Source organism: Trichechus manatus, unplaced genomic scaffold, assembly GCF_000243295.1.
Source record: "Trichechus manatus latirostris isolate Lorelei unplaced genomic scaffold, TriManLat1.0 scaffold00032, whole genome shotgun sequence".
Classification (NCBI taxonomy): domain Eukaryota; kingdom Metazoa; phylum Chordata; class Mammalia; order Sirenia; family Trichechidae; genus Trichechus; species Trichechus manatus.
The window spans coordinates 12,762,375-12,787,538 of NW_004443968.1; the positions used below are offsets into that span (position 1 = coordinate 12,762,375).

General features: G+C 36.5%; 1 protein-coding gene across 1 annotated transcript in view; it reads left to right on the forward strand.

Annotated features, from left to right (window-relative positions):
- LNPEP (leucyl and cystinyl aminopeptidase) overlaps window positions 1-25,164 on the forward strand; it is a 127,510-nt gene that overhangs the window by 61,736 nt on the left and 40,610 nt on the right. Inside the window, exons 3-8 of the mRNA XM_004375044.3 lie at window positions 6,791-6,929; window positions 8,425-8,556; window positions 18,120-18,240; window positions 18,921-19,075; window positions 20,031-20,144; window positions 21,541-21,675. Of these exons, the coding sequence (XP_004375101.1) occupies window positions 6,791-6,929; window positions 8,425-8,556; window positions 18,120-18,240; window positions 18,921-19,075; window positions 20,031-20,144; window positions 21,541-21,675 (796 nt within the window). The remainder of the gene's footprint in view (window positions 1-6,790; window positions 6,930-8,424; window positions 8,557-18,119; window positions 18,241-18,920; window positions 19,076-20,030; window positions 20,145-21,540; window positions 21,676-25,164) is intronic.

Genomic DNA, 25,164 nt, shown 5'->3' on the forward strand with positions numbered 1-25,164 from the left:
TGTATCCTTTCACCATACTTACTCAGTCTGTATGCGGAGCAAATAATCCAAGAAGCTGGACTATATGAAGAAGAAGAGAGTATCAGGATTGGAGGAAGACTCATTAATAACTTGCGATATGCAGATGACACAGTCTTGCTTCCTGAAAGTGAAGAGGACTTGAAGCACTCACTGATGAGGATCAAAGACCACAGCCTTCAGTATGAATTACACGTCAACATAAAACAAAAATCCTCACAACTGGACCAGTATGCAACTTCATGATAAATGAAGGAAAGATTGAACTTGTCAAAGATTTCATTTTACTTGGATCCGTAATCAACGCCCATGGAAGCAGCAGTCAGAAAATCAAATGACGCATTGCATTAGGCAAATCAGCTGCAAAAGACCTCTTTAAAATGTTAAAAAGCAAAGATGTCACTTTAAGGACAAAGGTGCACCTGACCCAAGCCATGATGTTTTCAATTGCCTCATATGTTTGTGAAAACTGGACAGTGAATAAGGAAGACGGAAGAAGAGTTGATGCCTTTGAAATATGGTGTTGGTGAAGAATATTGACTATACCATGGACTGCCAGGAGAATGAACAAATCTGTCTTAGAAAGAAGTACAGCCAGAATGCTCCTTAGAAGCAAGGATGGTGAGACATATTATCAGGAGGGACCAGTCCCTGGAGAAGGACATCATGCTTGGTAAAGTAGAGGGTCAGCAAAAAAGACTTTCAACAAGATGAATTGACACAGTGACTGCAACAGTGGGCTCAAGCATAACAACAGTTGTGAGGATGGCACAGGACCTGGCAGTGTTTCATTCTGTTGTACATGGGGTCGCTGTGAGTCTGAACAGACTTTACAGTGCCTAATGACAATCTTTGCTGGTTTGTTTTTAAAATGCCATTCTGACTACTTTGGATTTCTGATGAAAATTAAAAAAAAAAAAAAAAATCAAGGAGATACTTAATTTGGTTTAAAGAAAAAAAAAAAGTGAGACAAAACATTAAAGGGTTCAGTTCCTTACTTGGAGCTGTTTTGTACTTTAATCTTAGTACTCATGGCGTGTAGTTTGAATTTCTGGAGAGATGCAGTACACACTGTATACAGGTTATTCTTAACTAGCCATAACATCAGCTCTTTTCTATGCACAGAGTCCTTTTAGATCTACGTTATACAGTTTGAGCATTCTTTCAGATTTCTCTGTAAACTAGTATGTGAATTGCTGATGTTGACCATGTGGTTAATGTATATTGGTGCATTGAGAGAAATGGGTAGAAATAAATATTTAAATCTATCTTAAGGAAACTCTCTGATCCTTCTTCAATAGGGAAAGAGATCAAGCAAGATCTGTAGTTCTATTCAGAAAATTAACTTTTTTCCCTTTATCTAGTACTTTTTAAATAAATGGCATGCTGGCTTAACAACTGCATTGAAAGAAAATTTTTGATTACAATGATGATTTGGGGTTTCTTGATTTTAGTCCTCCTCCTCTAATCTTCATCATCCTGAGGAAGTATATACATAAAAGAAATATTCTTAGTACAGTCATTTAAATCAAGTCTTGCCATCTCCTCAATCGCATCATTGCCCCTTGAATTCCTTGAACGTGCTGCTGTATGACGGAAGAAGTAAATGTTGTGTAGCAGAGGAAGGTATCTTTTGGTATACTCATTGACTCTTGCCACAGGCGGGATTAAATTGTCTTTAAGGAAGACAGTTGCTCCATAAATTAAGAAATAGAGTAGTAAAAAATATTTTTAAAAGCTATTGAAGTAAATTATTCTGTGAAACTGTGCTGTTTCATTAGCCTACCTGGTTCAGTAAAATGAATCCCCCACATGTGATTGTATCTCTTGATATAAGGTGAGAGTTAAAAAAATTATTTATACCTTTCAGGATATCTGGGAACTGAAGTTTAGAGCATTTTTTTTCTTTCTCTCACTTTAATTTTCTTAGTTCTATTAGAGAAATTTTTATATGTTTGTTTCCCTCAAGTGTAATTAGAATAAATACTTAAACTGGTAGATAAAGTGATTAAAGGATATTATTTCTTACTGATTGGAGAATCAGACTGTATGAAAAGCCGAACATGTTACATAGTTGTTGTTTGTAATAAGGAAGCTTTACCCATGTGATCTAAAAGGAGGAGACATCAGTAACCTTGCATTTAAATCTAGAAGTTGTTGATGATGAGACTTAAGATTCTAGATAACAATCTGATACTAAAAGAGCTAGTAAATATATTTAGGATGGGGGTATATTTTGTGTATTTTCTTTATCCTTCAGTTGCTCAGCATCTTTTTCTTGAATTCTTAACAGATCTCCTCACCTCTAATCTTACCACAGCTTCCCCCTCCCCTGCTTCCCACCTTCAACACTGCTGCCAGATTCGTATTTCTGTAAGTGCATGTCTGACTGTGTTACTCTTTGGTAGACATCCTTCAGCAGTTCCTCATTTCTAGAAGGATTTGGTTCAAGACCTTTCATAATCTGGAACCTTGTTTCTTTTAACAGACCTCATGGAACTTTCTGTGCACTTTCCTGAAATCTGATAATATTAGGCAACATTTACTGAGAACTGCAATGCTGAATACTGTTCCAAGTATATGTTTAGTCTTTGTCTTAGTTTCTATAACAAGTACAGTTGGGTGACTTTAGTGAACAGAAATTTATTTTCTTATAGTTCAGGAGACTAGAAGTCTGAAATCAGGGTGCTGGCTCTAAGAGAAGGCTGTCTCCATTTTGGGGGAAAATTCTTGTCTCAGCTTCTCTAGTGGTGTTCTCAGTGCACTTTGGAAATCTCCATGTGGCATCTATCTTCCCCCTTTTGTCCTTGTTTCTATGCCTAACCTCCTGCTTTTATATCTCAGAAGTGATTGGCTTAAAACACACCTTACACTTACATGGGCTGATGAACATAACATAGAAAATGCTCTTTCCAAATGGAATTACATTCACAGGTGTAGGTGTTAGGATTTACAACATCCATTTTGGGAGATAAAATTTAATCCACAATAGTGTCTTATCCTTCCACATGCTGTAAGAGGTAGATATATTATATCCATTTTACAGCCGAGGAGGTAGAGGCATATAAAGTAACTCATCTAATATCTTACAGCTAGCAGGTAGCAGAGAGGGAACGTAAACCCAAGGTCATTTTAACTACATAGGCCACCTTCTTAACCACTGTGATGTACTGCTTCGCTAAGTCACCCTCTTTACTTTTGTACATTGTTATTCCCAGTGCTTAGAATTCTCTTACCTGACCCTCAGCTAATTCATAATTGTCCTTTACATTCCAATTTGGATGTAATGTGCTCCAGCAGAACTGACCTTTTCCACCAGAGTTAGTTATCTTGTGTGTGCTGTCACTCTGCACTTTGTACATACTTTATTATCACAAAGCTGTTGGTTTACACGTTTGTTTCTTAAAGTAGATTGTGAGTGACCTATCTTTTTGTGCCCAGTCTTTCCAATTGCGTGGTTTTAATTCTGGCTACCTGAACATCTCATGATGTAGATTCCATTGGAAACTCATAATTCTCAGCTCTGAGTGATGTATGAGGTGAGCACTCCCTATGGTATTGAGTAGGTGTGTTGAGTTATGGAATTAAAGTCTGGAATTAATGCTGTTAAGTTTTTCTCTAGAAAAATGCAATAGGCTGGGTAATAAAGCAGGGGGTAGAAAACATTTATTCTACAAAGGGTTCAATTTATTTTTCTTTAAAGGAGACATGTTGTCAAGTTCTTTTACTTTATATAACTTATAGGTCACTTCTTGGAGCACAATTTTTATAGCAAGCTTTTTTTAAAACTCTAGACCTCTGTGAATGAGCTCTAGTTTTAGGAGAAAGGTTTTCCATTGTAACTAGAGATAGTGACAGCCTGGAACAGCTGTGTTTTGCTTTAGCAAAATCTGGTGAAGTTAATCTGAAACATATTTAGAAATAATATCCAGGTTAATTACTACATGAAAACAGACTTTAATTCGGAGGAAGTAGTATGGAGTGGAAGACCAAAATGTGTCTGCTTAATGTGAGCAGAGTCTTTTGATTCAGAGGAACCCCTCTCTCAACATTAATTTTTCAAATATACCCTTCTTGTTGTTGTTTTCCTGCTGATGAGCACGTGGAGTTGGCCTTACTGCTTGGCTGAATACCTGGGGAGCCGCAGCAGGAATAGGCCAAACCAAGGGTACCCCTTTGAAAAAGACATAAAATTTTTTAAGCAAAGTTTTCAGACTAGTGATGAGTCTTGAAGTAGTGCTCAAACTGTAACTAGTATTTCTGAAAGCAAATAATAGTCACTAATTAAAGAAAATGAGTCCCTGGTCACTGCAAACAGTTAATGTGCTTGGCTGCTAATGTAAAGGTTGGAGATTTGAGTCCACCCAGGTTGAGTGGGAATCGACTTGACGGCAGTGGGTAACGGGCAAAGAGACACCTTGGAAGAAGGGCCTGACAATCTGCTTCCAAAAAATCAGCCATTGAAAACCCTATAGAGCACGGTTCTACTCTGACACACATGGGGTCACTATGAGTCTTAGTTGACTCGACAGCAACTAGGTAATTAAAGAATAACCTTCAAGGTATTCAGCATAGACAGGACAAAATACAAGTATCATCAAGCAGCAGCCGTTTCAAAGAGACTTTTATGTGAGTTGTTATTGTCTCTCTTTTAACAATAAGATTTTATTGGTTGTAAAATTTTTATGATCCAACTTTTATCCAAAAGTGATGGTCCAAGTAGGCTGCCTTGTGTGGATAGTAGGAATATCATCAGACTATACCCTGGGCACAAACTTTATCCCCTGGTCACTTGTGACCCTCTTCCAAAACCTGTCATCTGAGTAAGAGGAGATGTGGCAGGGTGATGGAATGGAATGTTAGAAACGTAATATGCTTAAATTGTTTCATGTAAGTTGATTACTATCTTTCTTGGAGTTTACTCAATAGAAGCAGTTGTTGAGGCACGTTATTACCAGGAAAAAGTGCAATAATTTTAAGTGTGAAAGAAAATGAAGAGTTATGGCTGTACAGTATTTATAATAACAAACATCTGTATAGAGTATTATGGTAAACAGTAGTTTTTATTATACATAGTGTTATTTGATTCTAACAAAAACCCTGTGTTTTTGATAGGGAATGTATTTCAATCTTAATTTAACAACTAAGGAAGCTGAGACTTAGGTCATAGGTTTGCCCAAAGTTATTTGGGTGGTAAAGTGCAGAATTAGAGTCCTCTGACTTCAAACCTCACGCTCTTTCTTTTTTGCTTATCTTCTAAAAGTGGAAAATTAACCACTAAGCAAGAGAGGCTACCACTTCCAAAGTGGGTGGTTATATACATGCCATGTTGACCAGTACCTGAAATATGCACAGCAGTGCCACACTTAATCCTGATTACTCTGTGGCCATGTTTGGGTGATTGTCAAAATGCAGAAGATCTCCTTAAGAAATATAGAGGAAATGCTTAACTGAAAATCTGCATTTTTCTCCCTTTTTATGTTTTTCTCCCAACATGTTGTTAAACACTTACTATATGTACAGAAATTGGTTTCTGTTTGCTTGGAATAACAGAGGAAGAAGGAGAGATGGGAATAGAGTAAATGGAATATCTAACTAATTGCCTCCATGAACAGCTGCCTCCTTTGCCATGAGACCAGAAGAACTGGATGGTGCCCAGCTACCATTACTGAACAATTTGATTAAAAATTCTATAGCAGAATCCTGATCAAAAGAGGGAAAATGCAGAACAGAATTTAAAATTATCATGGAATCCAGAATTTCTGGAACCATGGAGGCTAGATGAACCCCTGAAACTATTGCCTTGAGATAGTCTTTAAAACTTAAACTAAAAATATCCCTTGAGGTCTTTTAAAACCAAATAATAGTTTAGCTTAGCTAGTAAAGAATGTCTGCTTTGAGCATTGTGCTCTTTTAAGATCTGTTTATATGGGATCAAATTGACAACAGCAACTTGAAAGATTAGATGGGAAACTTAGAGAGTAGTGAGTTTATGTTAATGGGGAAGGAACAACTCAAAAGGAAGGTGAGAATGATTGCACAACTCAAATATAATCAGTGTCACTGAATTATACATGTAGAAATTGTTGAATTAGTATATGTTTTGCTGTGTATTTTCTACAACAACAAAAATAAATTACGAGTTAAATTTTCAAATGTTGCTGCTGTGCTGTAGGAAGGGGAGAAAAAAGAAATTGATTTATCATTGAATAGAGTAAAGGAAACCAGCATAGTACGGGACACTTGGTTTTTTCCGTCTTCATGAAAGTGCAAGTTATAAAATTGTTTAGTGTTAAGAAGCCAGAGTCTGAAATATGATTAATGGCATATAATGACTACCCATCTTTCTGTTCTTCCATCAGAAACCTTTTAAAGGCCTCACTGGCCAGCCACAGCCTACCTTTATGGCCTCATCTCCTGCCGCTTTGGATAGCCCCCTAGTCCCTGAACATGGACTGCTCTGTGTCTTTTCTTGTGCCATCTACTCTTTCTAGAATGTACTTTCTTCCTTTTGCTCCCTTTTCAAATATGACTCTTTTAGGACCCTTCGTAGATTTTGTTGCCACCACTTTGTTTTCACTGTTGTTATGACATGATTTGGAGCCTGACTTAAGTTTCTGTCTGTCGTATAAACCCCTGCCTCTCCCATAGATTGTGGATCTCTTAATGGCTGGGATTGTATGATGTTTATCTTAGTATCTCTAGTACTTGGCATGGTACCTTGAATAGTAGATGCTCAATAACTGTTGGATTGAATTTGTATTTGTTGTAGGTACTTTGCAGCAACTCAATTTGAACCCCTGGCCGCAAGATCTGCTTTTCCTTGTTTTGATGAACCAGCATTTAAAGCCACATTTATCATCAAGATCATCAGGGATGAGCAACACACTGCTTTGTCAAATATGCCTAAGGTACTGTTCTATTCCTTGGAATGTGAAATCATAAGTGGGTTTCTTTCTTTATTAAGAACACTTGAATTCATCTTTTCCAGGCCTCTGTTAAGAATGATTAAAATCATATGCATTCTTATTCTTTCTTACAATACTTAAATAAAAGGTAAAATGTATGTTGGGAACAACTGGGAAAAGCCAGCTCCCGGAGCACCTGAGGAAAGAAGGACCTGGTGGACTTGGAATGTATGGGTAGGAAATGTGAAGTGTGAACTATATACTAAAAAAAACCAAAAACCAAACCTGTTGCCGTCGAGTCGATTTGGACTCGTAGTGACCCTATAGGACAGAGTAGAACTGCCCTATAGGGTTTCCAAGGAGCAGCTGGTGAATTCAAACTGCTGACCTTTTGGTTAGCAGCCGAACGCTTAACCATTGCACCACCAGGGCTCCAGTTGTGCAAATATTAACAGTATACACTAGCACTAAAGATCAGAGTGATATGGCAGATGGTGAATTTGCTCTTCTAACCAGTGGTGTTTGATGGTGTGGAATCATGATTGTTCTTTGTGTTTTATTGCTAAGTGAAAAATCTATATTGTTGTAATTTGAAGACTGACTACAAGAATAGGAGCCTCTTTCTCAAGTGTTAGCTCTACATGGGAGGCAGTGAGGGGGAAGATGCAACCAAGCAGAATTGCTTTTATGCTAAGCAGGACCTAGGGGATTCTTTTGTAGTCTCTGACACTTGAGGGACTGTGTGCAACCTGATAGGCGCCTCCTTGGAACCCATGTGGTTAGGAGAGATGAGCAGCTACACCTGATCGACTATAGAATCAGCCCCTGGAAGCAGGAGAGGACATGATCTGTCCTTAAACAAAGATGTCACTCCAAGAACTCCACTCCCAGCCATTCTTTTCGGCATAATCTTCCTCTAAAAGAAGTGGATGCCTACTTGCCTACTATCCCAAAACATATCTTAATTCAGAGTTAGAAGTCCTGCAGGGTTGCTTGTATTTCCTTGTCTTGTGCCTACTGCAGCCTTCTCTAATGACTTACTGCCTGTTATCCGACTGAGCCCTCTCAGAGTCCTCAGCATGGCACTCAAAGAAGCCATTTCACAGCATTTGGAGGCATGAAACCTTTTGGCATCCCAGCTATATAGCTCTTTATTCTGTGACTGTAATTTATAGCAGTAGAGTAGAGCACTCCTAGGTCATAAGTAAGGATATTGGTTTTGGTGGTGTTTTAAAGGGGAGAAACAGAAACATTGTTATTTACTGTCTCTTGTATTTAAAGCTATCTTTTATACTCAGTATGTCCTGATGATGAAGAAGGGTAGGACAGACTGAAACTAAGGGTCATGGTCTGCCAGAAACTCATGCTGAGTGATTAAAATATGCCAGCATCTTCGCTACTTGTTTCGTTTTGAGTTTTCAGTTTTTCTCTGTTCATTTGTCACTGTCTTTCATTCCCATAGTTACAGAACTGTCATCTTTCCCCTTTTTGCTTATAGAAATCATCAGTCCTTATAGAAGATGGACTCGTTCAGGATGAGTTTTCTGAGAGTGTGAAGATGAGCACTTACTTGGTTGCTTTCATTGTTGGGGAGATGAAGAACCTGAGTCAGGACATTAATGGAACCCTGGTATGTGATTGTGGTAATTGTTTGGAAGCCTGTTTCACAAGTAAGAGGTGAAGAGTAATTCTTGCTCTAATGATTCTTGGTGGCTGCCTTACAATGGAAAATAAGCTCTTGCATCACAACTCTGACATTTTCTACCAGAAATGCTGCTTTTGCTTAGCTGTTATTTACCATTATTAATTTATTACCAGAAAGTCAAAGATTTTCTAGTATTTTTAAATTTTACTTTTATAAGAGAATTCCAGTAAGACAGCTTCTAGAACTGTGTTGTACAATATGGTAGCCACTAGCCTCATATGCCTACTTAAATTTAAATAAAAATTAAAATTTACTTCCTCAGTTCCACTAGCCACATTTCAAGTGTTCAGTAGTGTTCATGTGGCTAGTGCATCCCATATTGGATAGTGCAGATATAGAACATTTCTACCAGTGCAGAAGATTCTATTAGACAGTGCTATATTCTAGGACGTTGGACAGTCTTAAAAGATAACGTAAAAATAGTTAAAAGAGGAACTCTTAAAAACAAACTCTAGATTGTAAAATTTAGATGAATCCTTTTTTTTTAAACAAGCTCTGAATGAGTTTTCCTCATCTTAAAGTAATGAGTAAGTTTGTTAATTTAAGGGTCTAGGTTATCTGTATTTTGTTGAAATTTATCGTTTGTTCTAATTAGGCTCCTCTGCTTTTCTTTGTCATTAGTGGCTGTCTGTAAATGATTATTTGATTGGATTTTATGCTTTAATTTTACGGTAGAAACCTAATAAAGCTAATATTTTCACATACACTATTGAAAGAGAAGAGGGTTTTCTCTAAGCTAAAATGATTATTTTTCTTGATAGAATTCTTTAATTTTTCTTTTCATTTTTTAAAATTCCTAACAGGGAATATTATCTACCCTTTGAACATACATAGCTGGTTTTGTGTTTCCTTTATAGACTAAAGAGCTTTATTTTAACCACAATATATTTAAATCTTAACATTTTGCTATTTCAAAAGGGTAAACTCCTTCTATTAGAAAAGATTTTCATGTCTACCCCATACCTCTTAGAGATAAGGATTCTCTGGCCATTTATCAGCAATAATACTATATGCCCTTATGCTCAACATTAAAGGATGGTGCACTACTCAAAAATAAAGTAAGTGTTTAAGGGTAAACATATACTACATATTGAGTAAGTGCTAATTTGGTTTACTTCCCTTTGGTGATGAAAGACTTTATGTGAAGTCTAAACCTTTTCAGAATCCTTTCAAAAGGATATTAAGACTTGTTTAAATCTGAAAATAATTAATTGTTTCAAGCATTGTACCACAAATTTTCATGCTTGATAAAATATAGGGTCAGCGAAAAAGAGGAAGACCTCAACGAGATGGATTGACACAGTGGCTACAGTAGTGGGCTCAAACGTAGCAACAATTGTGAGGGTGGCGCAGGACTGGGCAGTGTTTTGTTATGTTGTGTATAGGGTTATTATGAGTCAGAACTGACTGAATGGCACCTAACAATAACAACTAAAAATTTAGCCCTTGATTGAGAGGTTGCAGTCTTGATAAAGCCTAAAAGACCAAACTTGAAAGAGTCAGGTTTGCTTCTTATTCAAGACCCAGATGAATGCCACCTTCTCCATGAAGGTGGGATTAGTTATTCCCTCTTTGGTCTTTCGTAGCACTTTAGTCACATCTCTGCATTAATTCTTATCACACTCTTTGATATAAAATACCGGATATCATATTGTTGTTGTTGTTGATTGCCATCAAGTTGATTCTGACTCATGGTGATCCCATATATGCAGACTAGAACTGCCCCATAGGGTTTCCAAGGCTGTGACCTTTTGGAAGCAGATCACCATGCCTGTCTTCCAAGGCACATCTGGATGGGTTCAAGCACTTAACCATTTGCACCACCCCAGGACTCCTCACATATCGTATAGCACTTTTTATTGTATTCCAAAATGTGTGCAGTCTTTGCTTTTTATTTCCTTTGTTCCTTCTTTTCTCTCCTTCCTTCTTTCCTCCCTCCCCCTTGAATTCCTTTCTTACTCTTTTTTTTTTCCTTTGTCTTTCTAAACTCTTCTCTCTTTCTTTCAGCTGCTACATTGGTTCTTACTGCTGGTAGGATTACATTCAGATTCATCTGTTCATCTTTCAGATATTCAAAGTCCTCCCCACAATTTTAGCTGTATTTCCAATTGCTCCAGTGTGAATTTTTCCATCTAGCCACACTAAATTATTCATTGCTCACATATATACCTCATTCTCATTTCTGCCTTTGAACCTTCCTGCTTTAATTTCATTCTTTTAAAATTCATTTCTTCCTATTTAAACCCTGTTCATATTTCATAGTCAAGCTGAAGCCTCAACTCTTTCATAAATCCCTCCTTCACTATTCTAGTTTATATGTATTGTCCTTTAAGTTTGTAAACCACTATACTCAGAACCTCACAATTTATTGCTTTATAATATTCTACTTTATTTTATAATTGTTTTTCAAGTATATTCCTTGTAAAGCTCTTTAATATAATAGATTGTGTTTATTTCCTTCTGATTCCCCACCTTATAACCCAGAGTAGGCATGCATCTTTACTGAATGTATACTGGAATAAGTAACAGACATCCTTATATAATTCTAAATAAAAATCAAGCTTAGTGTATTAGTTACCTACTACTGAGCAACAGATTACCCTAAAATTTGGTAGCTTAGAAAATAAACATTTATTATCTCATATCATTTCTATGGTCAAGAATCTCTGAATGGCTTAGTTGAGTGGTTCTAGCTCAGGGTCTCTCATGAAGTTGCAGTCAAGGTGTTGGCTGAGGATGTTGTCATCTGACAGCTTGACTTCCGAGGCAGTACAGTGACACACATGGCAAGTTAGTGCTGGTTGTTGATGAGAGGACCCACTTTTCTTACCACATGGACCTGTGATAGAGCTGACTGCTAGAGTATCCTCATAAAATGGCAGTTGTCTTCCTCCATATTGAGTTTTCCAAGAAAGAGAGTTAGAGGAAGCTGTGAGCCTTTTATGAGGTAATCTCAGAAGTTACACAGTGTCACTTATTCTGTACTTTATTTACTTGAAGTGAGTCCCTGAGTCCAACCCACATTCAAGGGGAGGGGAATTACTGTAAGCTCCATCTCTTAAAGGGAGAGGTATCAAAAAATTTGCAGACATATTTTAAAACCATCACAGTCAGGCTTTTTGTTTTGTTTCATTTTTTTAAAAAATATTTTTAAAGAAAAGATTATTTGATTAATCAGGCATTTGTCTATGGTTAAAGTAATTTATAAATTACAGGGGTTGTTTGCCAATAAAGCATAATCCAGATTGTACAATACAGAGTAATTTTAATTTTTAAGTCAGGATATCAATTGGGAATGAGAAATTAGCTGGAGACACATAGAAACATGGAATAATTCCTGCTGTCAGATCACAGTAGAGAACAAGTAAGGACTTGAAGTAGAAAGGTATAATGACCCAAGGGACCTAAAGACGATAGGAGAACTCACAACAGGATGTAAAATTCTTCCTAGCTAGGGGCTAATATTATTATTTCATTCAACAAATAGTTGTTACACATCCATGTGCCAGATAATGTATTGGTGCTGGGTTCATAACCATTTCCTTAATGAAATAATCCAGAAAGAATACAATGAAGACTGAATACTGAAGCTATCAACAGTTATTTTAAAGTGCTGTAGCGACTTAAAAGAAGTTAAAACTTGTCTTAAGTAGAAAGAAAAATTAAATTTTAATGGAGTCAATAATAATAATATACAATGAAATAATAATTCAAAAATAATAAAAGTTAATAAACGTTTAAAAATAGAAATTTAATCAGGAAGGTACCTTAGAGTTTGCATTTCTTCAAATCTTCTTTCTTGTATTTACTCATTTATGCATCTTACATAGTGAGCGATGAATATAGTGTTATTTAATGAAGTTAATCGTAACAGGAAGTGTTCTGCAGTATAGTAGCCTGTGATTTGTTTGACTAAAAGAGCACCAAACTAGGGTTAATGAAGCATTGGTGCTTATCAAGTTTCTACTTATGTCCTTGCTGTATGTTTGTGTGTATGTGTGTGTGTGTATCCTTGGGCAAGTCACTTAATTTCATAAGATAGTTGAGTGGATCAAATAAGGTCTTGTTTGTGAATTTTTTTTTTCATTTTTATGTTATTTTTAACGCGCATACAAGAATTATATGGTCATTATAGGAAAATCAGAAAATAGTTCAACTATTACTACTACTAACAATACCTAAAATTGTTAGAGTTATTACTGTTACTATCTGCTAGGTACTGAGCATTTTACAAACCAAACCCATTGCCGTCAAGGCAATTCCAACTCATAGCGACCCTATATTACATAGTAGAACTGCCCCATAGAGTTTCCAAGGAGTGCCTGGTGGATTCAAACTGCCGACCTTTTGGTTAGCAGCCATAGCTCTTAAGTACTATGCCACCAGGGATTTTTAAAATTTAAACCTCAAGAGAGCAGGCTAATATAAGCAATATAGTATTAGAGTTAAAGAAGGTGAGAGTGTTCTGCTCAAGGACCAAGAGCTAGTAAGCTGTGGAGGAGAGGTTTGAACCCAGGTCGACTCCAGAGTCCATGTTTAACCATGCTACTATGTTGCTGTCTCATACAAGTAAATAAAAAAACAAAAAACCCTTCCTCTCCCTTCTCCTCCTATCCCCACTTCCTCCCTCTTTCTATTGTTATATATATATTACTGTTATTTTTGTGTTTATTCTTCCAGTTTCTTTTTTTAAAAAAAAAAAAAATCATACCATGAATATTACTTTGAGCACCTCCTTTTTTTCCATGTGTAAAACTCTGTTGCATGTCTGTAAATATAGTCTTCATTTTTAATGGCTACCTGGTAGTAAATGTGTTTTGAAAGAATTGACATTATACAAATAAACAATAGTTTTATTAATTTTTCCTCTTATTAGTGACACCAGAAGAGACCATAACTGATTGCCGTGGGTTACTCTTGTTTACCTGATGACAGCTTTGGAACAGAATTCGTAAGAAATAGGGAAGAATCTGTCATGCATTGAGTTATGCCCTGTGCTGGCAGCTGCCCTAGGCACTCATTTATAAACATCTTTTCATTTTACAAATCAGCCTGGAACAATTTACACAATTTATATTATTCATTTTACATTATCCCCATATTTTGGATGAGGAAACAGTGTCTCAGAGAGGTGAAGTAATTTACCCAGGATTGCACAGCCAATAAGTGATAGAATTCTAATATCTACTACAGTGTACTGCTTCTTACACCAGATGACATAAATAACTTCTATAGGTGTACCCACCTATAGCCGTCGAATCAGTTCCTACTCCTAGTGACCGTATAGGGCAGAGTAGAAGTTCCCCATAGGGTTTCCAAGGCTGTTATTTTTATGGAAGCAGACTGCCACATCTTTTCTCCTGTGGAGCAGCTTGTGGGTTCCAACCACTTAATTTTTGGTTAGCAGCTGAGTGCTTAACCACTGACCCACTAGTGACCAGAAATTTAGACTTAAATTCTAACAAAGGATTTTTATTATGCTAAAATGTTATAATTCTGATGTCTTAATCAGAGTTCTCTAGAGAAACAGAATCAGTGATACACGCACATATATATATAGAGAGAGAGAAACTTATTTTAAGGAGTTGACTCTTGTGATTGTGGGGGCTGGCAAGTCCAAAATTCATAGGTCAGGCAGCAGGCTGTCGAGTCAGGAGATGGAAAGAATGCAGAGTGGAAAGAGAGAATGAGTTTTGCCGAAATATCTACTTATAGTCTGGAGGCAGAACACACCTTAAGGAAATTCCCTTTTCAACTGATTGGATTACATTACAGTATGAAAGGTAATTACATTAGATGACATTATAGAACAGCAGCTAGATTAGTGTTTGGCCAAATCACAGGAAACCATAACCTAGCGAAGTAGACACATAAAATTAACCATCACATTTAGGATGGCTTATATTCTGTAATATTTGACATTAGTGCTGTTTCGTAACATCCAGGAATAAGTCAATAGAGCTTTCCTTACTAATACCAATCTTTTAAGCAACTAAAAATGTCAGAGTTGACAGTGGATTATCAAACATGTATTGTGCAGCAGTAAAGATGACTGTGTTACCAAAAACCTGAAGAAGGAGGAACATTTCTCATTTCTGTTCATTTTTCAGTGTTTCTTAAACCTCTGTCTGCCCTTCAGTAATGCCAGAGTTACCTAGAAAATTCTAGGCCAGTTGTGAAATGCACTGCTTTATCTATTTGTCCTGAGGTGTTTTTGTTTTTGCTATTGCCTGCTTTTGTTTTCATCATGGACAGATCTAATTTGTAGAATCAGAATCTAATCATTTTTAGTCAGATGTAGACAGTACATCCGTTTAAGTTTCAAAACAGATCCATTAGTGGTATCTATGTGAATTTATAATTTTAATTTATTTCTATTCAGTCAGGAGCATAACTTAGTTCCAGATTGTCACTAAAAACAATTCTACTTCAAGTTATTTCTTTATCAGGCTGGGACATTATACACAATTTATATCATTCTCCTAAAGTCCCCGCTAATCAGTTATCCTGGATTGACTTGATAGACTGGTTTTTGTTTAGGAATTTATGCTTTTTCGTCTCTCCAGCTGTCTGTTTAGGAAGCCTGGTATTTGTCAGAAAAGAGTACTGGAAGCCTCCAGTATTTTCTGCCTTTATAAATCTTGCAGGTCCTGTTAATTGTCCTCTTTTGGGAAGAGATTTGGTTCTGTTTTTGGTTTCATTACTTAGTTTTGTTTTTGTTAAATTAAGGAACAAATAAGTTAGGTTTGTTATTCCTCAGCCTAAAAGAGCCCTTTTCTCTGAGAATTGACCGGGGGTCTTTATAGTTACGCTGTTTAGAAATCTTCCATAAGGCCTTAGTGAGAGATTTGGCAAGCAAAGTTTTAAGTTACAAGTCTTATGGCCTAGGTGCCAATTGACTTCCACTTGACAGTGTTTAGACTATTACTGGAGCCCCGGTGGTGAAGTGGTTAAGAGCTCAGGCTGCTAACCATGAAGGTCAGCAGTTCAAATCCACCAGCCGATCCTTGGAAACCCTATGGGGCAGTTCTGCTCTGGCCTATAGGGTCACTATGAGTCCCAAGCCCAGAATGCTGTTTAAGACTCTTTGCTGAGCTAGATTGCTCTCTTTATTTTTTTCTTATTGCTTCTATTGCTCTTAGAAAAAGCTTAATAATAATTACAATAACCAGATGATTTATCTCTAGTGAGAACTCATAACAGTCGAATAGTCATACCGCACGTTCTTTTAAAGAAAAGAATTAAGAAGTGGAAAGGAAGAGAAAATACCAAACTACCTTTTTTTCCTAATCGTTGTATTCCAGAAATGGTACTAAGTGGATCCTTTGGTTAGATTTCAGTTTTGTATAAACTTCTCTTTCCCATTTAGGGCTAAAACTAACCTCTGTGGCAGAAAGATGCAGGGAGTGCACACATCAGGTCAGCTTATAGTTCCTGTGGCAGTTGGTGACTGAATTTTAATAAACTCTTGGTGCAGCTGGGTGCCAAGGGCTACAGATGGTGGAAGGCTGGGCTGGTGAAGTGTACTTGGCCACATGCCCTGAGAGATTAAGTATCTTCCATAGTTATTTTAGAAAGCAGCATATTTTTAATTGGTCAATTCCAGTCCTAGACACTTAATTCTTCTAGTAACTGTTGCCATGATACTCTGCTCACACATATTTGGCCCTAATTCTCTTGGAATTCTGTTTGTAATATGATAATAACTAGCATTTATGGAGCACCTATGTCAGGCATTATTCTAAATTCTATATGTGATTAGCTCATTTAATCCTCACAGCAATCCAGTGAGGGTAGGAGCTGTTTTTATCACCATTTTTCAGATAGGGAAACTGACCTGCTCAAGGTCATTTGACTAGCAGAGATTTGAACCCTGGCACTGTAGTGCAAAGCCTGTACTCTTCAATTTTTTTTTCTTCACGTTTAATTTTTATGCCATGTTGCCTTCATGTTTCTGTGATTAATACATACGTTCTATAGACTGAAGTCCTACATAAAGACAATTATGGTTGAAATCCATTTGACCTTTTAGAAATTGTTGACAGTTTTATAATCCTTTATGAGAGACTAAAATTAATTTGGAGTTGTTCACCAGTATATTTTGTCCATATGATTAGTTGTTCTGTCAGATTCTATTTCTCATCTGTTGAGAGCTTCATTTTGGGGTTTTTATTTTCTGCTAATTCTCATCCCAGTTTCCCATGTGAGTATAGAGGGCTTTTCTTAATCAACTGGAAAACAGTAAATATTTCTTTTTAAAAGCCATTACTTTGAACGTAATTGCTTAAGTTTTGCCTTTTGATACTTACTGAGTAAGACATTTAGAATTGAGTTACATTATATGTGTTTAACTTATGCACTTAGCCAAAAGGGAAGAGAGAAAGAGTGACAGTTTAAATAATGTGGGTGATGAGGACTGGCTGTGCCATAGTTCCTGAGAGAGAGTACATTGATTTCTAATAGGTTTTTCTAGGGTAATTTTGACAAATGTGCAATTTCTGTCTTAGATGTTAACTTAAGAACTTAACTCCGTTGTAAGATGTGACTCCTCTGTATTGAAAGCCTGCAAGATGCCAGACACTGTGATACACTAGAAAAATGAAACTTTAGTCTTGTCCCTCAAGAAACTCACAGTCTTGATAGTGCATAGGCAAGAAAGAGAGTACTATAAAATTAAATGAGAAAATGCTTATAAATTGTTATAAAATGATCCAGAGTAGTTGGATGTTATATTAGCTTAAAAAATAAAAAAGGAATCGTTGTATGGAAGGGACTTGCTAAGCTCTATGGAGGCTGAAAGAGCTATAAGCAAGAGTTTCTGTCCTAAAAGACAGAACTCTATGAAGTTCTAAAATATACTAGTTTATTTTTTTTTTTCAGTGGTATTTTATTATGTTTTTGGTAAAGGTTTACACAGAAGTTTAGTATCCCATTCAACAGTTTCTGCACAGATTGTTCAGTGACATTGGATATATTCTTCACAATGCATGAATATCTCATTATTTTCTTTCTAGTTGTTCCTTTCCATTAATCTAGTTTCCCTGTCCCCTTACCTTCTCATTTTTGTTGTAATTATTGACTGACTAATATAGATTATTATTATTTTAATAGATGATTTTTTTAATTGTGCGTTAAGTAAGAGTTTACAGTTCAAGTCAGTTTCTCATACAAAAATTTATACACACATTGCTATGTGACACTGTCTGCTCTTCCTATAATGCGACAGCATACTTCTCCTTTCCACCCCTGATCTCCCGTGTTCATTCAACCAGCTCCTAACCCTGTCTGCCTTCTCATCTTGCCTCTGGACAGGAGCTCCCCGTTTAGTCTCATGTATCTACTTGAGCTAAGAAGCAGTCTCTTCACAAGTATCCTTTTATCTCCCATAGTCCAGTCTAATCAAATATACTAGCCTTGACAGTGTTCACCAGAATATTATGCTCTTTTAATTGTACCTCTCCTTATCTCATACTTATGTTTCCCTTTAGGTTTCTGTATATGCTGTACCAGAAAAGATAGATCAAGTTCACCATGCTTTGGAAACCACTGTAAAGCTTCTTGAGTTTTATCAAAACTACTTTGAAATTCAGTACCCACTTAAGAAATTAGGTAAGAATCAAATTGCTTCTGGTCTTCATTATGATTATAACCTAGATTCATTTTGCAAATGTTTTTCTAGAAAGAGCTTTTGCTAAGATTATTTTAAAAGAGAATCAATAAATACTGTTAATGCTTTAAAATTGTTTGTAGTTCTTAAGATTATTTAGACTCCACGAATGTATCTGAATTTGGAGCTTAAAACAAGCTTGTGAGGCTGTTATGAAGATGCTCTATAAATGGGGATTTGCTTAGGCTTAGCCTGGAATTTGACCAATTCTAACTTTCTAAGAAATTCCTGATTCAGATAATAGAAATTGAGTAATGGGAGTTCAGCCAGAGGATTTTAGAACTATTTGATGTGAAGCTGGTGCTTAAATAGAAGTGTGTCTGCCCTGCACATTGTCCTTCTTGCTCTGGGAAGTTGACTTGCTGTGAAGGAATTAGGTATTTTTTCTTTGCTAAGGGACAGGGAACAGTGAATCTAAAAGGAGTTAATCAGATCATCCTCCTCTGATGGGTAGGTGAGGTGCATGAAAGGCTAGAATAAGGAAGGTTCCACTTGTTAGGATTATAAAAAGAACTCAATGTCTGCTGGTTCACAGTAATAAACCAATGAGTAAAATATTTTAATTTAACTAGGAAGCCCCTTATACAAGGAAAGTTGATTACTTCTTTCTTGTTATGTCCAGACTTGGTGGCTATTCCTGACTTCGAAGCAGGAGCAATGGAAAATTGGGGTTTGCTCACCTTTCGAGAAGAGACACTTCTGTATGACAATAATACTTCTTCAGTGGCAGATAGAAAACTAGTTACTAAAATCATCGCTCATGAGCTGGCCCATCAGGTATTAGCAGCCAAGGCTGTTAAATCTCATACTGTTGTCTACTTCATATCCTAGAGTTTTAGAATAGATTTAGATGCTAATAATAATTCAGCTTTTTGGTATAGAATTGCCTTCTATAATAAAAAGGTACCTTTTTAAAACAAACTTAGTTTTCAGATGAAATTGCTATTTAAAGTTTGTATAGGACATTATAGCTTACACAGCATTTTCACAACTGCTCTAAGGTAGGTGATAATCCCATTTTATAGATATGGAAACTCGAAAGTGTCTTGTTTTGGTATCTAGTAACCCTAGCCTTTTGCTGCGAGTTTGAGACAAGCCCTAGGCCACAATGACCAATTGCAAATCCTATGGCCACTCTATTTCAAGGATTTTTGAGATACATTTTTTTTTGGAGAGTCTTATCTTTTTTTTTTCCATCTTTGTTTCATACTACCTCATATGTGAACACATTTAAAGATCTTTCTGATTACATTTGTTTATATGCATGCCAACTTTCTTATGAAGTGATGTTTGAATTCTGTTTTGAATCATGTAAGTGCTGTCCTCAACTTGGGCAACTGAGGAGAAACATGAAGTTTGGGCTCTTTGACTAGAAGAAAATCTCTCACATAGAAACTTATTTTTTAGTTGTCATGTGTAGTAGTAGATAAAATGGAAAAATAATCTTACATGCTAACTTGTTACTGGAAGGTAGAAGAATTTCATTAACTAGAAAACATTACTTTTAATGAGATACCTAAAAATTATAGTTTACCTAGTATTAAGCATGTGTGTTAAGTTGGTAAATATGCTAGTAGTCTTCCTTGCTTGTTTTTCCATTCAATTAAATATTAAAATTTTTATTTTATTTTTAAATTTATATCACTTTTATAAGTCTCAAATTCAGTCAATTATTAGAAAATGCCTAAGAATGTAAATATCACGTTGGTTAGTAGTTTGTCTCTTTCCGCAGTGGTTTGGTAATCTGGTAACGATGGAGTGGTGGAATGATCTGTGGCTGAATGAAGGTTTTGCCACCTTCATGGAGTACTTCTCTTTGGAAAAAATATTTGAAGAGCTCTCAAGTGTAAGTATAGTGTTCCTAAGGCCTACTGTGAATGCTGGGGGGGGTGGAAATAGCTCATTTTTGCCATGTATTTTTTATGTATTTGGAGTAACAAGTGTTTTTAAAAAGGTACAGTAAAATTAACTCTTGTTACTGATTATCTATATTTTTTGAAATTTGACAATGAAAATTACACTTTTATTTACTGATATATTTCATTGAAATTATTTTAAATCTTGTCAAAAGATAAACGTTTTTAATGGCTTTGCTGCATTTTATTTTTAACAGATGTGGCCCTTCTGTTCAAAGGAATTTTAGATAAAGTTGAAAAGCATTTTTCACAGAACAAAACTTTTTATCCTGTGTATGAAGAGAAGAGAAATGAAGACTTTTTTTAATAACGTTGTCTCTCTATTATCAGTGTGTAGATTCTTGTAAAAGTGATATGTAGGCTGGTACAGACAAATAGTTGGACCTTTTTAGGTACACGTCATATTTCGTGCTCTTTTCCAAAGACTTGGAATACCATTTTTTATAGGGAAGCATAATAATATTTTTCACTGTGTTGATTCATTCTCTAGAGATATTTCCTATCCTTAGAGATATTAAGACGCAGTAGGCTGTCATATGATAGATATTGCAAAAATAATTCAAGCCAGTAGGTGGAAAATATAAAGATCCCTTTTTGTGACTTTCTATTAAACTTCCTGGAGATATGATCCAAAGCTGGTTCCAAGCAGAAGTACCCTAGAGTTTTCACTCTGAAATTTCTGTGTAGGGCTTCTTCAAAACTTTCAAGGGGTAAGCAGAACTAGTTTTTAGCCAGAATACTAAGCAAGATATTCTAAATCTGTTGTATGCTATTTAAGCAATGAGATACACAGTTTCACCACTTGGGGGTGCCCAGAATGTTTAAAAGCTAATATATGCTCTAGGGACGCTCATCTGCTGAGCTCTCAAAGAATTATTTCTGTTTTAAGAGTTATGTTTTATTTAATATAAACCTCAATTTAGGGAAATGTATATTATCTTAATAGAAAAGCTGGATTATATATAAGAAAGCTTAAGAATCAGATTTTTTTTTTTAATTTCAGATTTTATTTTTAAAATATATACACATCTTTTTACTAGTATTCATCTTGAATGTCAGAATTTGGCATTTGGTTGTTTTAATAATAATAGATAAATTCATCCATATGCTGTTGTTTCAGAAATGCTGTTTTTCATGTGACTAGGTTATAACTTTATTTTTAAACTAAAAAATATGCATGAAGGGCAGTCTTCCTACATTTTCAAAAGCTTATATTGTTTTTTTTTTCCATAGTGACCTTAAACAGCTATTACTCTAATACACATGAATAATTACTATGCCTTTGATACTCTTCATGATATCCCAACCTGTTTAATTTTTTGCTAGTATGAAGATTTTTTAGATGCTCGATTTAAAACCATGAAGAAAGATTCTTTGAATTCATCTCATCCAATATCGTCATCATCTGTTCAGTCTTCAGCACAGATTGAAGAAATGTTTGATTCTGTTTCCTATTTTAAGGTACTGCTATGCACAAAAAAAGTACCTGGAGTAGTTCTGAAATTTATTTCATATGTGAGCAAGCAACATGATTTAGATTATTTTAAAGATTAGGTCATATTTTCAGTTGTCCTGTTCTAATTAAATTGGATTTTAAGATGTTTGCTTCTATTTAAATCTTGGCCTTAACTTTTTGTGAGTTTTTCTTTCTTCCTCTGTCTCTCTTTTAAGTTCTTTGACTAACATTCCAGGCAGTTAACCAGATCTTGTTAGCAAAATATTTTTTTTTAAGTTGGTTTATTCTCTAGATGCACAGGTAGAGTATGTCCAGGGAAGAAAGGCCCTAAACAAGCCCCTGGCTGTTTTACTGAGAATTGAGGTATGTTCTAAAGTCAGGATTGTCAAAGTAAGTAAGCAAAAAGAGATTTTAAGAATTAAAGATTAGATTGCAGGATCAGAAACAGACTGCATCACTCCTGAGGTTCACCCTTGAACGGCACCGGAAGCTGCATGTGGGGCGAGGGGAGATGGGAAAGGTAAGTTGCGGCTCAGTTGTAGAAGGTCCTGAATGCCGTAAGGAATATGGATTGTTTCTCTGTAAGCAATGGAAAACTTTAGAATACTTTTGAACAGAGGGATGACTTGGTCAAAGTTAGGGAAATTAAACTGGCTTCAGTTTATAAGGTGCATTTAAGTGGGGAGAGACTGAAGTCATGAAATTGCTGCTCAAGTCCAGGAATGAAATGGTAACAGTTTGAAATGAGAAGCCATAATGACAGTGGAAAGAAAGTGATGGGTATATACAGCACTGGGAGAGAAATATTTAAATGATGTAGTGCAGGGTAAGGAAGATAAAGGAGACAAAAATGTCCTCCAGGTTTCAAGCCTGATTGATAGGAGAATTGTACCATTAGCAAGGAAATGAATGAGCTGTATTAAATACATTAATTAGCTATATTAAATATATTCCAATTAGAGCTATGCTGTGATTTTTTTTGAGCCCATACTGGACCTGTCAGTAAAGACAATATAAAAACTTATGGTTCTATTCTTAAACAAAACTTATTTTCAGGAATTGTTATTACGGAGTTCTGTCTTCCTCCAATTTCCACCCTCTAAACCAGGAATTCAGTGTTTTCTGATTATGTGGTCCTACAGCATACTTAACCCCTGTTGATGTGGTAATACTTATTTCAGAATTGCTAATTTGGGAAATATCCCACATAAAATTGAGAGAAGTAGGACACTGGGTAATTTACCACTATTGTATGCAAGAATATTGATAAACATATTCTTTTGGTCTTCAAAATCATCAAGCATAATACTGATGCAGGTTGCTGTGTGAGAATTCATTCATTTGGCAAATCTTATAGCACCAGCCACGCACCAGGCATTGTTCTGCACGCTGGTGATCAGGGAACAAGATGGACTATGTCTCTTGGAGCTTCCATTTCAGGGGTCAGAGGTTAGAGACAGACACTAAACAAGTGAATGATTACATAGGTATTGTGTCAGGTGATAAGTGCTAATGTGAAAAATAAAGCACCATAAGGGAAATGATAGTGACAAAGGAAATGCTATTTGAGGAAGACCACTGATAAGGTGACATTTGAACAACCATCTGAAGGATGTGCGGGAATGAGGCGTGTGGATTCTGGGAGCGAGACTGTTCCAGGCAGAGGAAGTAGCCAATGTAAAAGGCTTGTTTGCAGAAAAAAGGTAATGTAGCAGGCCTGGGACTACTATACTTTGAAAAAGCCTGCTTGCAAGGTTGGCCCTTGACTGGCATCTGTGAAATTGAAGTTTTGGGAGTATTTCCACTATTCCTTGATAGAAATTGCTCAACATCCCTAAACCGTTTGTACAAACAATGTGGTTCATTCTGAACATCTGCTTGCTTTCTGGGAGTCTGGGAGTATGTGCTAGGCAGAAGATGACTTAAACCAAACCAAACCCGTTGCCGTCGAGTCGATCCCAACTCTTAGCGACTCTGTAGGACAGAGTAGAACTGCCTCATAGGGTTTCCACAGAGCAGCTGGTGGATTCGAACTGCCAGCCTTTTAGTTAGCAGCTGTAGCTCTTAACCACTGCGCCACCAAGGCTGCAGAAGGTGACTAGCCACTAATAAAAACCCTGAGTGCTGAGTCTCTAATGAGCTTCCCTAGTAGACAACATTTAACACGTCATAACTCATTGCTGGTGGAATTAAGCACATCCTGTGTCACTCCACTGGGAGGGGACTCTTGGAAGCTTGTGCCTGGTTTCCTCTGGACTTTGCCCTGTGTACCTTTTCCCTTTGCTGATTTTACTTTGTATCCTTTCACGTAATTCATCGTGGTGAGTACATCTACAGGCTGAGTCCTGTGAGTCATCAAACCTGGGGCTGGTGTTGGGGACCCCTACACACCTGAGATGAGAGATTGCTTGGTATGACGAAGTACCAGCTAGGAGCCAATGAGTCTGGAGTGGAGTAAGCAGAGGGGGAAGTGGTAGATGAAGTCGGGTCGTGGGAAGGTAGGGTGTCTCTTATTTGTTCAAAATAGGAACATTACGTAGTTTTTGTTTGTTAATGGGAAGTTTCAGTAGAGAGGGATAGAGGAGAAAAAGGGGCTGTTGAGAACAAGAATGAGTACTTAAATTTATAGGACAACTTAAGGGAGTATTAGGTATGAACTTATATGTAACCCTGGTGGCATAGTGGTTAAGAGTTTGGCTGCTAACCAAAAGGTCAGCAGTTTGAATCCACCAGTCACTCCTTGGAAACCCTGTAGGGGGCAGTTCTTCCTGGCCCAAAGGGTTGCTATGAGTTGGAATCGACTCGCTGGCAATGGCTTTGGGTTTGGTTTTGGTTTTTATGTGTATCTCATAATCTTGATGACATAACATTGCTACATTTTTATCAGAAATGAAATTCATTCCAAGCTTCTTGAGTCCCTACTATATACTGGGTATTGTTCTAGTCATTGAAATTGAGCTTTTCAATGTTTCCCTCAACTAGCATAGTCTGGAAGAGAATAAATACTTATAACTGATGTAGGAAGTGATAGAAAGTGTTTTCAAAGATAGTGAAATATGGTATTTATTTTGAATCAGGGAAGGCTTCACAGAGGAGGTGATGGTTTCAAGATTGGGAATGATGACATTTGCATGAGTGAATATAGTGTGTAGATTTAATAATTACATGCCTGATTCTGCAGTGTTGATGCATGTTTGCTGCACTATACATTCATCAGTTCCAAACATATTTGAAGTGACTGCAGGAAGAAGAGACCCTGATTACTTCAGCAACATGATATACTAAAATTGAAAATAAATATACTACCTAGCAGAGAGACTTTTGAGAATTCTGCTCATTTATTGTATCTCCAGCAGTGTGCCGATGAATTCAACCAATAACTTTTAAGCATCGGGGCTGGGGGTGGGAATGCCACAGAAGATTTGGCATGTTTTTCTATTAAAAATAAATTTATAAACACAGCTTTCCAAAAGCACAGATAAGTAACATGTAAA